Source organism: Panthera leo, chromosome A1 (assembly GCF_018350215.1).
Source record: "Panthera leo isolate Ple1 chromosome A1, P.leo_Ple1_pat1.1, whole genome shotgun sequence".
In the NCBI taxonomy this organism is placed as follows: Eukaryota; Metazoa; Chordata; class Mammalia; order Carnivora; family Felidae; genus Panthera; species Panthera leo.
Window position 1 is genome coordinate 157,384,428 of NC_056679.1, and position 16,907 is coordinate 157,401,334.

General features: G+C 39.1%; 1 protein-coding gene across 1 annotated transcript in view; it reads left to right on the plus strand.

Annotated features, from left to right (window-relative positions):
• Positions 1-16,907, plus strand: part of RHOBTB3 (Rho related BTB domain containing 3) — a 53,156-nt gene that overhangs the window by 24,118 nt on the left and 12,131 nt on the right. Inside the window, exons 7-10 of the mRNA XM_042944009.1 lie at positions 4,173-4,285; positions 7,527-7,647; positions 12,080-12,253; positions 15,594-15,760. Of these exons, the coding sequence (XP_042799943.1) occupies positions 4,173-4,285; positions 7,527-7,647; positions 12,080-12,253; positions 15,594-15,760 (575 nt within the window). The remainder of the gene's footprint in view (positions 1-4,172; positions 4,286-7,526; positions 7,648-12,079; positions 12,254-15,593; positions 15,761-16,907) is intronic.

The following is a 16,907-nucleotide window of genomic DNA, read 5'->3' on the forward strand; positions in this document are numbered from 1 at the left end:
GTGAGTTCAAGCCCCGCGTCGGGCTCTGTGCTGACAGCTCAGAGCCTGGAGCCTGTTTCAGATTCTGTGTCTCCCTCTCTCTCTGCCCCTCCCCTGTTCATGCTCTGTCTCTCTCTGTCTCAAAAATAAATAAAACGGTAAAAAAAAAAAAAGACATAAAGGCTGTATTTGTAAAGATAATTTTGAAAAATGGAGAACACTTTTTAAGAGAAAAAAATCAACCAAATTCCTATTTCAAATGTCTAAACACTGGTATTTTGTTTCATCCTCTGGCCTTTGTGCATATGTTACCGTTTATTTAGAAAATATTTTTTATCAAATCAAAGAAAAAGTTTAAGCCTACTTTTTTTTTTTTTTTTTTTTTGAGACTTCAGTAAAGAGGACAGGCTTATGGGGTTTTTTGTTTTGCTTGTTTTTCTTGCTGCTGTTGTTGAGCATTTTAAAACTTTGGAACCGATCAAAAGTTTTAAGACCCAGTTAGGCAATGGTTTCCTCACAGAAGCCCTGGCCTACCCGCTAGTTCTGTTGGGTGGACAGTGAAGACAGCAGCCGTTTGTACATGTGTCTGTTGGGTTGCTAACGCAGAGGCAGAACTCCGTGACACAGACAGCTCAGGAATATATGCCCTGAGTAAACAAGGACTGAAAAACCGTATTAAATCTATCTCCTGCTTCTTTTGTTTTTAAGAAACAAAATTACAAAGAATGTCTTTTCTCTAAATGACACACTTCTTTTTAATCTTTGAGAATTTGAAATTTTGTATGTGTTGTGTCACCACGGATATTTGGGTCCTCTATTTAGGAAGGATCTGTTTAATAGTCTGGTTAACAGAAGGCTTCGGTTTATTCTAATCAGATTTTTAAATAAATAGACACAGTAAAAGTATGTGTTTTGCAGATGTTAATTTTCTGTTGGATAACAGCTAACTCTGGATAAGTACTGAAAGACTAATACTCAAAGAGAAGGAGCGAGGCCAGCGGTTTCTGGGTCTTCATTGACCCAGAATCCTGTATTGGCATACAGTTCTGACATTCTTACAATACTTGATAGTCTTTATGCTTGCAAAGTCCTGACTCATGCAGTTTCAGATGGTTAGGAATTGAAATATATGTAAGGACCTCAAGAATTTTGCTTTGAGCTCTTCGTACCACAGATGGCCCTTAGAATTTCACATCACTTACTGAAATGCTGCCAGAGAAAATGAACGTGTGGAAACAAGCTTTCATCTTCAGCTTGCCTGGTATCCTAGCTCTTGGAATTCTTCCGTGGTATGCTCTTTTCTGCACTGCCTAAAAACACAGCTTGTATGCGCGAGTATATCATGCTCTGTAAGAACCTAAGTCAATCAGTGCTCTGAGAGGTCAACTAAATAGAAAATCCCAGTCAGTTATATGCAAGATGAATAGTTTCTAGATCTCTGCTGTACAATATCATGGCTATTGTTAACAATACTGTCCACTTAAAATTCTGTCAAAAGGATAGGTACATTAAGTGTTTTCACCACAATTAAAAAAAAAGCAAAGAAAACTCCCAGTATAAGGATTATTGCTTTATTTGAACAAAAACGTGTCAAAAATGACTTGATTAGCATTTCTAATTGTAAGAACAGCCCAATCTTTAGAGTGCCCTGTGAACTATTACTTTCATTTTTAGTTATTGGATCCTTCTGTGTCTATTCTTAGACAAATGAGTGGCCTATAGGGATTTACCTACTAATAACCCCATATATTTAGACTTATTCTTGCCTTCTTTCAGATAATATTCTGAATGGAGACACTGTGTAGGTATTCATTAGTTAATACAGTTTATTTATTTTTTTTTTTTATTTTATTTTATTTTATTTTTGGGACAGAGAGAGACAGAGCATGAACAGGGGAGGGGCAGAGAGAGAGGGAGACACAGAATCGGAAACAGGCTCCAGGCTCCGAGCCATCAGCCCAGAGCCTGACGCGGGGCTCGAACTCACGGACCGCGAGATCGTGACCTGGCTGAAGTCGGACGCTTAACCGACTGCGCCACCCAGGCGCCCCAATACAGTTTATTTTTAAGAGATAATATGTGTGTTCTCCTTTAGCATGCACGAGTGTAGACAGTAAAACTTACCCACTGTTTCTGCATACCACTGATCCTGGGTTTTAGTAATGAATGAAATGTTTAAAGGAAGAGATAGTGATGGCCTGCTCTCAGTGCACCTTAAAATCACCTGGGGCGCTTTTAAAATATCTGGGCCCCAGCCCCAGAAATTCTAATTTAATTGGTCTGGGAATGAGACTTCCTCAATGATATTTTATGAAAGATCTCCAGGTAAATGTAATACACAACTATAGTTGAGAATCACTGGCATAGAGTAAATCATTCTGAAGTGGGGTCCGTTGGCTTCTCAGAGGTTCTTCTTCTTCTAACATCTTAAGGTGGATTGTAATTTTTATGTGTGCGTGGGAAATTTTCTAGAGAGATAGTCCAAAGAATTTAACAGATTTTGAAAGAGTATGTGACCTTAAATTTAAAAATCCTTACTGCAGAAAAATTAAAACAAAAAAAAACATGGGCTTTTCTAGACAGCACACCTTTGGGAATCTGAGGAGGAAGGGGAGCTGACAGTGAAGTCAGAAAAAGAGCAGGAAAGGTAGGAAGAAGCAGTGATGAGCTGGAGCTGGCTGGCACCAGCTCGTGAGAGTCGATTATGTTTATTCCCAGCTCCGTGCTCTGTGATATCACTTTGGTGGCTTGAGTGTGGCCATGGTAGGAGTCTTTACACCACAGAGGTAGTGGAAGGCCCTGATCAGGGCTCTCCTTCCCCTTCCCCTCTCTTCAGGATACACTGTAGTAATGCTGAAGGTCAGGTGAGGAGAAGTTTAAAGATGCTCAAGAGTGCCAAGTGCCACAGAGGTCGACTGCAGTGACGCCTGGGAGCCATCGGACTACCAATTGACTCTTCAGAGCAGCTTGGATCTGGTTGTTCAGGCTGGCTGCAATTGCCCAATCTCACTGCTTCAATAAACGTCTATCATGTGCTCTCCCCATCCCTAATGTCTATGAAGGCATCTGGCGAAGTTCTGGATACATAAAGGGAAACATCAGAAGAAATAGATTGAGAACTGATAGAAAAGGGTTTTGAGTTACTTAGAGGTGAAATGAGTTGCTTAAAGTCACACCAGTAATGGCAGAGAGAGAACCGGAGCCTGAGTCTCCCAACTATGCTCGTCCTCACTACACCTGGGTGAACTATATTTTAAGGAGTTAGGACTTTCTGTAAGTCAGGGATAGATGGGAGTAATCTTTTCAGATATCATATCAGAATCATACTTTTAGAAACTTATTGGCATTGAGTATTGGGGATCAATTCAATGTGGACAAAGCCACGGAGGAGTAGGTAGGCTGGATAGGAGACTGCTATAAGCCAAGCAAGAGGGTGCTTAGAGAAAGGTGAACTTTCGCTGACCATCACACAGGAGTTTTGTAACATACAGAGGAAAGGGGCTAACAGTGTGAGACAGATGTGAAATGAGCCTAGGGAGAGATAGCTTGGAAGTGGGTTGGGATGAGGACAAGGGGAGGAGGGACCAAGTGCAGTGATTTTGCTCCATTGCCATGGTCATATAGCTCATCAGGTCATCATTTACCTCCCTTCTTCAGGTTGGTTCTGTAGAGTTGGCTATAGAACATCCTTATCTGACCCTGACAATGTGTGAGACCTTCTGAATGCGTTCTGTTCCTACTGCTTATTCTTCTACCTGATGGTAGTCACTGCTGTCCATGATTAGTATGATTTAATTCAATCTTGGAAAAAAACAAACACATCTGCTTTCTTACTTAGAGCAAGTAAATAATTTGAGTGTAGGAAGGACTACTTGTGATGGCAAATGATATTCTGGCCATTGCTGTCATTTTTAGCTGACTGTCTATTACAAAGAGGTGGCAGAGCTGTTTAGGGAGGAAGACTTCAGGTTTGGAGAAATACTTTAGGGGAAGGCAAACTGATTTTTTTTTTTTTTTTTTTTAATGTGAGACCTGTTTAAATGTATTAGTGTAATTACAAGGATATATATTTGGTAAAGAAAAATTAAAAGAAAATACTAAATAAAGAAGGAATATTGATATCTAATAAGAGATTTACTTTCTGTACTTCCTGTTTTTACCTAGAAATCCAACATACATTAATTTGTTTACAGGTGCTTTTCAGTGGGAAGAATTGGAAGAAGATATCAGGAAGAAATTGAAAGATTCTGGGGATGTTTCAAATGTAATCGAGAAAGTTAAATGCATTTTGAAAACACCAGGAAAGGTAAAATTACTTTATTGCAAATCAGTTTACCTTGATGTTCTCTGAATTTTAACAGATATACTATGATAATATAATATTGAGTCATTAGAAGAGTCAATAACATATAAATATGTTTTTCTTGAATCTGTTTTTGCCATTAAATATTTTAAACACAAACTTGTATTATTTCTCACTATCTCAGATTTTAATTCATATAAGAATTAGAATATGTGTGAGTCATGTCTTTAAAATGTTGACTTGTGAATTCCATCCTCTGAAACATTCCCCTAGAGCTCCAGGAATATGCAATCTATGTCAAGAATGAAGTGCTGTTGAATTTGTCTGGTTACGGTTAAGCTTGTTAAAGGGAATGCTTTCTCATTCTCAGAATTTAAGTCCAGATAGTTTTCTGGAGCAAGGCTGTTTCTTTGTGTACCCTTTTCAAGAGTCCTAAGAAACCTCTTTGATCGGGTGGACAGTTAGGGATTTGTTTCTCATCTTGTACAGGTTTAAAATTATAAGTTAAGTCAAAGGTTATAAAATGTAGACTTTGTAACAAGTCATAAACATGTGCATGTTAAAACTCCAGTCACTTAGACTGTAAAGAGTCTGAAGGGCTTCAAAAATAAATTTATTTTAAGACAACTACATTATACAATTTAGCCAGTGTATTCTTATTTCAGATTCTGTGATAAACAAATTGGCTACAGTAGATAAAAAGGTAAGTATGTGCAATGCCTAGCAGAATATAGACATGTAAATGTAAGAAATGTAAGAAATGTTAAATGTAAAAAATGTAAGAGAATATAAGAAAAAAATGTAAGAAAAAATATTATTCCTTTAATTTTTTTTTATACAGATGACTGTCAATTCTATAACCTAAGTTAATGATGTTTTAAGTTAATATTTTATTTTTTAAGTTAAGATTTTAAAACTGTACTAGCTTTTAATGAAGATTCCTGGCTTATTGAGTTGGGGAAAAAAATTTGTAAATGAAGTAACATGGAATTAAGGAGCAAGACTTTTCTTGTTTCAATAACACACTGAAGCTGGTATACAGAAGCTGTCCAATTCTAAAAGGGTATGGCAGAGTGGTAGCTCTTGCAGTCTAACCCAACTAATGCTTTTGTAGAAATGTGCGCATAAAGCTATATTCTGTTTTTCAAAAGTTCTCTAGATTACTTGTTTATAGACTAGTGAAAATGTATAATACGTTTATCAGTGTTCTGTCCAAACAACTATCCTTCAATATTTTTTTCTTCAAATTCAAGGCATTGATCACACAGAAATCTGTTTATAAGATTATCTATCTATCTATCTATCTATCTGTTATCTATCTCCATCCATCCATATATAATATACATCTACATATTATTTATGATATATAGACTTATAATCTTTATATGAATGGTTAGGACAGAAGTGTTGCCTTTTGTTCTAAACCCAAGCCTTTCCTTGGGTGTGATTCTGAACACAGTCATTGCTTTGAGTACTGAGGTAAAAAAAATAAATAAATAAATAATTGTTGGGGAAGAGGAGGCTGGGGACTATGGGATTCCATGATATTGAACTAAATTTCCTCTTTTGCACAGGAGGAGAGAGGAGTTCTGTGCTTTCTTCTTGTGCTTTCCCGGGGTTAGGGTCTCTCTCATTAACTGAGTACAACACAGAAATATATTCCTGAATTAGGAATCAGGAAATGTACATTTAAATTGTGAGTTGGCCATAAATTATCCCTGGCTTCAAGCATGTCTCCTCAGGACTTTCTTACAATGAGGGATAAATTATGATTTCTAAAGCCCTTGCTAGGGGTGCCTGGGTGGCGCAGTCGGTTAAGTGTCCGACTTCAGCCAGGTCACCATCTCGCGGTCTGTGAGTTAGAGCCCCGCGTCAGGCTCTGGGCTGATGGCTCGGAGCCTGGAGCCTGTTTCCGATTCTGTGTCTCCCTCTCTCTCTGCCCCTCCCCCGTTCATGATCTGTCTCTCTCTGTCCCAAAAATAAATAAAAAACGTTGAAAAAAAAAATTAAAAATTAAAACTAAAGCCCTTGCTAGTTACCAAATTCTTTGATGCTCTCTGACTTGCTCTTTGTGTGTGACTCTCCCTGAATCCTCTCCATCAATTCCTTAGATATGTATTAAGGTATGTTGTGTGTAGAATCTGAGAATAGACTTTATAAGACTAGGATTTGTATGATCCTGTTTTGCTTCTCTGCCTTGCTAGTGGAAATCATTCTGGAGTTTTCTTTCTCCTTGTGAGTAAGGATAATATTTTTGTTTTCCTCTTACCAAAGATTTTAACTTCCCACCATAGTGGATTAATCCAGAACGGAGACTAGGTATCATTTATTCTTCTTGTTCCAGTTGTAGGCTTGGTTATTTCTTAGGGATAAAGCTTTCTGTATTCCCTAGATAGCCAAGCAGAGGTTCTGAGATTCAGCAAGGAAAATGGATGGAGAGTGAGGGGAGAGGGGCTGGCTCTCGAATTCTGGGGTTGGAACAAAGAAATGTCTGAAAGATGACAGAAAGGATTAAACCAAGCACTAAATCCTAGGTGGAGGCTAGAGACGGGTTGGAGACTGCTAAGTCACACGACCACTATTATTGGAGGCCACCATCTAGAGCAAGCAGATGTGAGAGTGCAGATAGGTATAGTCATGGAAGAGGTTCTCTGGAACTCTGGATAGGAGATCCAGGCAACCTTTTATAGATTCCAGGAGTCCCAGCTGTGGGTAGAAAGACACTTAGGATTATAAGATTATACATTCAGATGGAGATGAACCTATTCATTACTCTCAGGTATTTTAATGTTGATCCTAGTAGGACATGATTTGATGGGGGAAATGTGTATTCTTTTAAATTACAAACAAATTTTTGTGTATGTACCTTCTTAAAGTGAACAAACACACAGGTTGTATGTAAACATATTTTACTAGGCATTCATAGGAGGTTGGACTGTTGTCTGTTTCCCAGGTAACAGAGGCCTGCATGGATTTGGGACCCCACGTGTCTCAGCCAGCGAAGTGAGTTTTCATTTAGCCGGTTCGCTCACTGCTAAGAATACTGCACAGGGCTTATTCTCATGTAGCACATGCCATACTTGAGGGCAAGGTCCCCTGACAGCTATGATCAGAGATGCCGTAGACTAGGTAATCCTTATTTCTTCAGACATTTCAGTACAGTTTTCCAGATTCTCTAACCAACCTATATATATTACCAAAGCATATTGTACATTTCCTTTTGTATTTTTGTCTTCTCTTATAGATAAATTGTCTAAGGAATTGCAAAACTTATCAAGCCAGAAAACCTCTGTGGTTTTATAACACTTCCCTGAAGTTTTTCCTTAATAAACCAATGCTTGCTGATGTTGTCTTTGAAATACAAGGTATGGTTAATTTTTTTGCAAAGTTCATTACTTGTTTTTATTCCTTATTTTCTTACCTAACTCTCTATTTCAGCTTTGAATATTTTAGATGAAGAAATGACTATTCTGTAATGCAGATATAGATTAGTACTGTTTGAATTGCAGCAGAATCTAGGCAAGTGAAAGAAAATTATATTTTCCTACTTTTTTTTACCCTTAACATATGCTTCATTAACTTTTAGGGACCAGTGTGCAATGGAATGAATTGTAATATCACCTTATTGTATATTTTTGTCTGTGTATTTCTTTAAGATGCTACTTCTTGAGTCACCTGAAACCAGCCCCCTTTACATTGTATTACCTGTAACTGGTTCGGTTCTTTTTATTTGAGCAAAAGGAACTAACTGTGCATTGAGGGTCATGCCCGGCTTACATTAGGCATTGGTAGATATTGCTACACTTATTCGTCATAGTACTCTGAGAATTATCACCAGAGCAACTGAGAGTTGCTTTTTATCTCTGTAGGAAAGTAATGCTGCCTAATTTTAATAACGGTAAGCTGTTTTAATGCCCATTATTGATTATTCACTTGGATGATTTTGCCACTTGAGTAGATTAAAAGCATAATCATAAAAATGAATAGTCAGGTACCTTTAACTGTGCAAGAAGGCTAGGGGTTGTTTCCAGATGTATTAAATAGAACTTCAGGTGGGCTATTACTAAAAGCAAGATATGATGCTAATTTTATGATAGAAATGGATGGTAGCTAATAGTCACTTGCCTTTTAAAATTTTCCCCCAGAAAGATTCATTTTAACTTTGGCCACTGGCCAAGACGGAATTGGAAACTTTCCCAAGTGCCTTCAGATAAGCTACAGTCAGTGCTGTTTGAAATGTGAGATGAGACATTGAGAATGGGACAATAAGAGTGACCTTGAAATACATAAAGAATGATTTGGGGGGGAGGAAGCTAACAAGAGACTGCATTTGCTTGTAATTTGCCTAGGAAGCCTTCACACCAAACATCATGTTAATGTAACCCACCGAAAAGATGTTCGAAGGGAATATGCAACATATGAAAACATATGTTAAGAGAAAAGAAATAAGCAATGATGTGGAGAATTCTTTCTCCTTATAGTCTCTTGCTTTTCTCTCACAATTCTACCTCCTAACCCTTTTGTGGGCACCTGCCCATGGCCCCTACCTATGCGGAGGTTAGGTGTGGGAGGGCCTGCTGTGGGCTGTGCTGATGCTCAGCTCCTGGGCTGTCCTTTGTCTCTCATCAGCTCCAAAACCAAGGCCTCCCAAGGAGTCAGGAGCTGAGACAAGCAGGCATGAGTGGAAGCAGGGTCTAGCAACAGCTTCTCTGCCATCTGGCCACCTGTGGGAGGAGAGGCAAGCTTAGCTTCTGAAGAGTTTGAGGAGGGGAGCTCTAGTGTGCAGAAAGGAGCAGTGTTGTCCCCTCTGGAGGAAGGCTGAACCTGAGGTATGCGACTCGAGCTTTAGCCTTGGCTCTGCATTCCCACAAGAGTGTGTTCTTAGGGCAGTCACTTAACGTGGCTTGCATCGTCAAGTCTTTTCGTTTCCAGAGTGATGAAGGTAAACCATAAGGTTCTAAAAGGTCATTTTTAGTGTTAAGCTTGTGGAGGGGGTAGTGGTCAGGACTAGAAAGACCCGGTTGGGATCTTGCATGGGTGCATATTTGCCATATTGGTGTGGCTGCTTTACTTTATATCTGGTCTCTTGTTTCCTTGCCTATAACATGGGGATACTCATTTCTACCTGGTAGAGCAGTCATGAGGATTGAGATGGTGCATTATTATAAAGGTATATTTAAAGGCCTGATGGTACATACTCTAAATCTCTCTTGTCCTAGGCAAGTTTCCTGTTTTCATAGTAAAACAAAAACATCCTAAAAATTTGATTTTTGAAACCTGGAAAGTAATGTGAAGAAGGTATGACAAATGTAGGATTTTATTTTAATATATAATAAAAACAAAGATCTTTGATAATCTGCGTTATTAGAAAACTTGGGATTCTAAATTTTATTTCGGTCTTAAACATTCTTTCTTTAAAAAAAGTTTTGGGGATCCTGGGTGGTTCAGTTGATTGAGTGTCCTGCTTTGGCTCAGGTCATGATCTCACGGTTCATGAATTTGAGCCCCGAGTCCGGCTCTGTGCTGACAGCTCAGAGCCTGGAGCCTTCTTCAGATTCTGTGTCTCCCTCTCTCTCTGCCCCTCCCCTACTCGTGCTCAAAATAAATAAACATTAAAAAAATTTTTTTTAAGTCTAAAACTAACAGAAATTAAATACTACAAAAAGTTACTTTAGGCCTTGATATTTTCAAAGAACATGTTTATCTTTTAACTAGAAAATTGATGCTTTTTTTCTCCTTTAATTCTTCAGCTTTATCTTACTGCTGGTTGGTATAAAAGTCCTGGATTGTGTTCATTCAGCATATTTTATACAGTGTTTCTATATTTATACAGTTTATATACTATGTTGAAAAATGTGACTGTACTGAGGTATAGTGTTACAGTTTCACAATAGAACAATTTATAATACCGAACAGTAGTTTGAAAAGGTGAGAAACAGAAGTTGTGGTTTTCTTAACTGGAGATATAACAGTTTTCCAAACCAAATTCCAAGCTTGAAATGGGCTGAAAATGCTTTGATGAGTGTTTTGTTGCTAGTTTTGTAACTCTGTTGGAACTATATTATCAATGGAAAATTTCTGTTAAAATTACAAGGTTACTTATCAAATTCTTTCCCCATCTCCTGTCCACTTGGCATTTTTGGTCAGTCTTAAATCCCTCCTCTCAACCCAAATAACAGGCTATAAAATTAAGCAATGCCTCTCATTTTCCTTCTCTCTTTCTTCAATAGTTCACTACTTAATATTTTTAAACCTTAGAATTACAAGTCCAATTGTATTACTTGTTTGAATTCTTTGTCAATTGCTGTGTACAGAGCTCTCCAGCATGTTTAATCGTGGAAACCACCCATCGGTGGACACAGGCCGCCTAATGGCAAAAGGGCAGGGAAGGGAAGGAGCAAAGAGGGGATGATGCCTGCTAGCAGGTGTGTGATGGCCCGTTAGCAGTGCTCACTATTATGTAGCCTCTTCTCCCTGCTTCCGTGGGAGGTGCATTTGTGCAAATCATAGCTCTAGGCACTGAGCTCAGAATTGGCCATGGTGGGCATTGTTTGTGAATCGTACTGACTTTGGAGAAAGTCACTGGGCTTAGGTGGAACTCTTCCCTTCTTTTCTGAACCTTAAAGTGTTTTGCTTGGACCTGAAGAGGCTGAGTAATCCAATCATTATAAGTATTTTAGAGAAGAATATATGCTCCTGAGAGGTAGGAGACTTTAAGGATGTATAGGTGAAGACTCTTGGGCAGAGTGGAGTGGTTTGGCTCATACTTTTTGGAAGTCTTTGTCATTCACACCGGCTGTGGTGTCTTGCACCAAACTAAAAGCTTGACTGCCCGAAAGCAGGGTAGTTTTGTCTTCCTCATCTTTGTATCTTTAATACTTAACACGGTGATTGGCTCATGGTGGCTGCTCAGAAATGGTGTGTGAAGCTGATCTAGACTGAACTGAAGGCTGCTGTGGATTCGTGGTCTTCTAAGGTGGTGGGAGTGGTGAAAAGTGCTTCTCCACCCACATGCCATCTGGTGCTGCCTTGGTGTGGTGGCACAGTAGCTGCAGACCTTAGCAGGCTTTCACTAGAGAGCCAGTGTAGTCTCCTGAGCTTCAGTGAAGGGTATGGGCTGAGGGGCTTTTAAAAGTTAAAGGAGCTCCAGTTCTTCCAGAAGCAGCACTGTTCCCCGAGGAGGTGGTACCCTGGAGAGACACCTGGGGACTAGGTCATTCCCATCCCAAGTCTTCCAGAAGGTCTGAAATGCTCCCCTTGACTCCATAAAAGATCCCCTCACCATACTTGCTGTAACACATGGACTGCTTAAGCTGAGGGTTAGTTCACTTTCTACAGTTTCTTGTTTCTGATAAGGGAAAGGCTGGCCAGGACCTGCTCTTTGAGTGTGTCCAAGACGGGCAATGGCAGTGTTTTCTTGGGAGGCACATGGGTAAGAATGGGTGATGGTATTTCAAGCCAATTGCAAAGGATACATGTTTCATTATAAAAATAGGAAGCAAAATATTTCATGTCAGTGTTTCTGTCTTCAGAAAATATGAACTAAGTAGCAAATAATTGCCAGTCTTAATTTCCTGTCTTCTAATTGTTGGTTTCAGAGTCATTTTTGAACTCTTTATTTTTCAAATAAAAACTAAAACGTTTCTGGTTAATGCTGGTCATCTCCCCAAAATTTGCTTTCTGACATCAGCTTAGCTGTGCTTAATGCAATACCACTGTCATCAAAAGGACAATTGCTAGACTAAGAATTCTGCAAGTTTATGTAACTTAACTTTGTTTCCCTTTTGAACCTTGCAGGTACAACAGTGCCAGCCCACAGGGCCATCCTGGTGGCCCGTTGTGAAGTGATGGCAGCTATGTTTAATGGGAATTACATGGAAGCAAAGAGTGTTCTGATTCCAGTTTATGGAGTTTCCAAAGAGACTTTCTTGTCATTCTTAGAATATCTATACACAGACTCCTGTTGCCCAGGTGAGCAGTATAAATATTGAGTAATATCTCCTAATTCTTTATTTCCTTGTCACTCATTTTGACAAATTGCATTCTGTGAAATTTGTTTTTGTGTAAGACTTATCAGAGTTGACATCATGGCATGTGCTCATCAGGTGGAGGTGGTGTTGGGATAACAGAGAGTTTTCAGTCAGCTCAGGTGGAGGAGCAGTGGCTGGATACCTCTTTCAGGCTTTCAGACTCAGGCATAAGTCCCAGCCAGCACCAATAGTGTGGTGATTCTGTGGGCACCCTAGAAATGGAGGTGTCTGATGGTCCCCAGTGACTACTCTAATTCTATATATTGGGACAGAGAGCTCCTTGGAGGACTATCCTTCCATAGAGAGAAGAGGGTTAGGTAGTTGCTTTTATGGTTCTAACTTCTGATTGAGGCACTTTCAAGGACTTTGGATATTCTGAGACCTCCCCCCCCCTTAGTTATCTGTGGCCCAGAGAATGTGGGTTTTTTTTTTTTTTTAAGGCCTTCTTCTGACTTTTAAAGTCATATTCTCCTTAAGGTCCAAAAACTTTATCTAAGATGTTTAGGATGCCTAGTGGACTATAGGATTTATTTCCCTACTCACTGACTTAAGACTATATTTGTCTAAGAACTAATCATCTTTGGCAGCTGCAGGTTAGAACAGATCTTGTAGGTTTTTTCCAGCTGCGGTGGTGGTGGGGTGGGGAAGCAGAGGGGAGGGGATCCTTGGAGAAATTGCAAAATCCTTTCAAAAGGCCTAGAGCCTTGGGATGCAGGAAGCCCCTTTAATTAGTCTTCATCCTCTGGCCACCAGATGGCTCCCACCACAAACAGGACCAGAGTAAATCTCTGGTGGTTTACTTCATTCAGGAGCCCGTGACCTTGATAACAGAACCTGGCCTAGCGAAGATAAAAAGAAAACACACATTTCAGACCATCCCTCTCTTCAGATTTATTGCTTTCATTTTTAGATTTGGAAGATTTCCCAGTGTGTTATTAAAAGCTCTTAAGTTTTAAACAAGTCATGAGCCCTCTAGTGAAAGGTTTAGAAGATAAAAAAAAGAAAATTCCTTTTTTAAAAAGAAAAAAAAAATTTTAACGTTTGTTTATTTTTTAGAGAGAACAAGTGGAGGAGGGGCAGAGAGAGAGAGAGAGAGAGAGAGGGAGACACAGAATCTGAAGCAGACTCCAGGCTGTAAGCTGTCAGCCCAGAACCCGACATAGGACTCCAGCTCACAAACCTTGAGACTATGACCTGAGCCGAAGTCCAGTGTTCACCCTACTGAGCCACCCAGGCGCCCCAGAAAATTCCTTTTTTTAACTGAATTAATTCTGGTCTTGCAGCGAGCTGTACAGTACTTTGGAGCCAGTTATAGTTGCTACTGTCAGTGTTAAAGACTTGCTTATCATTTTTGCTTGATAAAAAGGAAAGATCACTTCTCATCAGAAGGTGTGTTATTGTTTATTTCATTATTTTCGTACTGGCAAGTTTGTATATTAAATAAAACCTTGCACCCACATTTAAAATAAGAAAAGTTTGTTTTGAGGCGCCTGGGTGGCTCAGTCGGTTAAGCGTCCGACTTCGGCTCAGGTCATGATCTCACCGTCTGTGAGTTCGAGCCCTGCGTCGGGCTCTGTGCCGACAGCTCAGAGCCTGGAGCCTGTTTCGGATTCTATGTCTCCCTCTCTCTCTGACCCTCCCCCGTTCATGCTCTATCTCTCTCTGTCTCAAAAATAAATAAACGTTAAAAAAGAAAAAAATTTAAAAATAAATAAAAAAAAGAAAAGAAAAGTTCGTTTCTCAATCATCCTCCCACTAGAGTAATTGAAGCTTCAAATTTTAGGTTTTCTCTTACTAATTACAAAAATGCTCAGAGAAGTGCGAATAACTATAGGACAAAGCACTTTAAAAGTCGGTAAAAGGTGTGGGGAGAAAGTGAGTCAAAATGAATAGTCAAAAAGTAGATCAGATACTAAAATGTTTGCATTGGGAAAGAAAGATAATCTAAGTTAAGTATTGATCATACACAGTGTTCTTGTTTCCTAGCTACAAAACAATGTGAGGAATTTAAGGAGGGATTAGAAGGAGAATTACCTGAAAAATCACTTAGAAGGAAGAGTTTAAAAAACAACAATAATAGCAAGAGGCACCTAGGTGGCTCAGTTGGTTAAGTACTGACTTCAGCTAGGGTCATGGTCTCATGGTTTGTTTCCTGAGTTCAAGCCCCATGTCGGGCTCTGTGCTGACAGCTCAGGGCCTGGAGCCTGCTTTGGATTCTGTTTCCCTTTCTCTCTCTGCCTCTCCCCTGCTCATACTCTGTCTCTGTGTCTCTCTCAAAAATAAAAACAAACAACATTAAAAAATTTTTTTAAATAATTAATTAAAATAGCATAACCTGAATGATTTCCAGGGGCTGGGGGAAGGGGGAAATGGGGAGTTATTGCTTAATGGGTACGGAGTTTTGGTTTGGGAAGAAAAAGGTTCTAGAGAAGGATGATGATGATGGTTAGATAACAATGTGGATGTACTTCACTGCCACTGAGCCGTACACTTTAAAATGGTTAATGATAAATTTTATGATATGTTTGTTTTACCACAATATAAACAAACAAACCTGGAAGTAAAGGCAAGAGAGGAAAAATTTGCAAGGATTTAGTTTAGCTAGCAGAAGGAATTACACAGTAGCCTGAGAATTGGTTATTAAGGGCAATTGTAGATTCCCCTTCTCTGAAGAATTAAAAAAAAAACGAAAAAACAATGGGGGCGCCTGGATGGCTCATTCGGTTAAGCTTCTAACTCTTGATTTCGGCTCAGATCATGATCTCACAGTTCTTAAGATAGAGCCCTGTGGGGGCTCTGCGCTGACAGTGTGAAGCCTGTTTGGGATTCTCTCTCTCCCTCTCTCTCTGCCCTTCTCCTGCCTGTGCTCTCTCTCAAAATAAATAAATAAACTTAAAACAAACAAAAAAACATCGAAAAGATTCACTCTGGAGTGTAAAGGCTTAAATTATTATTATTTTTTTTTAAACGGCCTAATAGGGGTGCCTGGCTGACTCTGTGCATGGAGAGTGGGACTCTTGATCTCAGTGTTGTGAGTTCAAGCCGTGTTGGGTGTAGAGATTACTTAAAAACAAAATCTTAAAATTAAAATAATACATAAAATGGCATAATAGTGTATAATGCAGACTCCCTCAAAGCTTTTCTGTGCCTTCTATTGTGCATTGGATGATACGGTCAGCATTTTTTGTTGTTGGTGGTGGTTTGCCTGTTGTTATTTTGTTTCAGGTCATAAAAGAAATGGCTTTATTGTCCATTTTCTCTTATTTCCCTTCCCACATCAGCTGGCATTTTTCAGGCTATGTGTCTTCTGATCTGTGCTGAGATGTATCAGGTGTCCAGACTGCAGCACATCTGTGAGCTGTTCATCATCACACAGCTGCAGAGCATGCCAAGCAGGGAACTGGCGTCCATGAACCTGGATATAGTTGACCTGCTCAAGAAAGCCAAGGTAATTGGCCCTATGCATCTGGTTGTTGGTTTAAAAAAAAAAATCTTCTAAAAATTATACTTAAAAAATGTTTCTGCTTATAGAGAGATTTATTAGTGTTTGTCTTAGTCTGGAAGTTTGGTGAAATGAGGGTAAAGTGCCCTCACAGCAATTTCTGTGGCTAGACAGTTTTGAAGCATACAATTTTTGCACAGTCCTTTTCTAAGGAGGTCGAATTTGCTGATAGGAAATGTTTCAACTGAATGGCAGCCTCTATTAGAGTCATTTAAATATGTTGCTTTACTATGCCATATAGGCATTATAGGAAATGGAATTTACATTGCATTTCCCCCCAATCACATCTTAGGGTTCATGAAAGACAAATGATAGAGTTGGTCTGTACACACTGATAGAGATGGTTAGGCTAAACTCATTTATTTGTTCATTCATCCATCCTTCCACTTCATGGACATGTTTTGAAGTTCCCAGTTGTTTGTAGGAAGTATTGGTTTACCTCATTAATCTTTGCAAACGCCTTTTGTTGATCTGGCTCGTGGTATCATGAATATATTCAGTAAAAATGTTTCAGTTGACAGTCACTCCAGCACACTGTACTTTCTGGCTTCTTCTAAGCTTAGAGCCATTTTGTTTTTAAGGACTGTATTCCTACACATTCTAGGGAACAGAGTTTACATAGTTAAGCTAATTGTGAATAACTGCAGGTACAAAGATCCTACAATATGATCTATAAATAAACTCAGATCTATAAATAAACTCAGTCTGTCCTTTTTGAAATCTCCTTCTGGAACTTGGAGATACTGTTACAGTCAGAAATCTGCTGTTTCCTCATTCCAACTCTTTTATTCCTAGGAGTAAGAATTGTATCCAGACATGTCAACCTACCCTTGGTTATTCTACCATTCTATCCCCTGTCTTATGAGAGTTTTAGGGCTTACAGCAGTCATGGAATATAATGGTATATATTGAACTTACAGTGAGCTGAACCTTCTGGTCTCTTTTACAGGAATATATTTGATCCATCTTTGGAGACTATCAGGACTTTGTAAAATATTATCTGGCATACAACATATTGGCTATCCCTATCAGTTTTGATATCCAAAATTAGAAAAATATAATCACTTTGTTTTCAGGTTGCTAAAATGGAGCC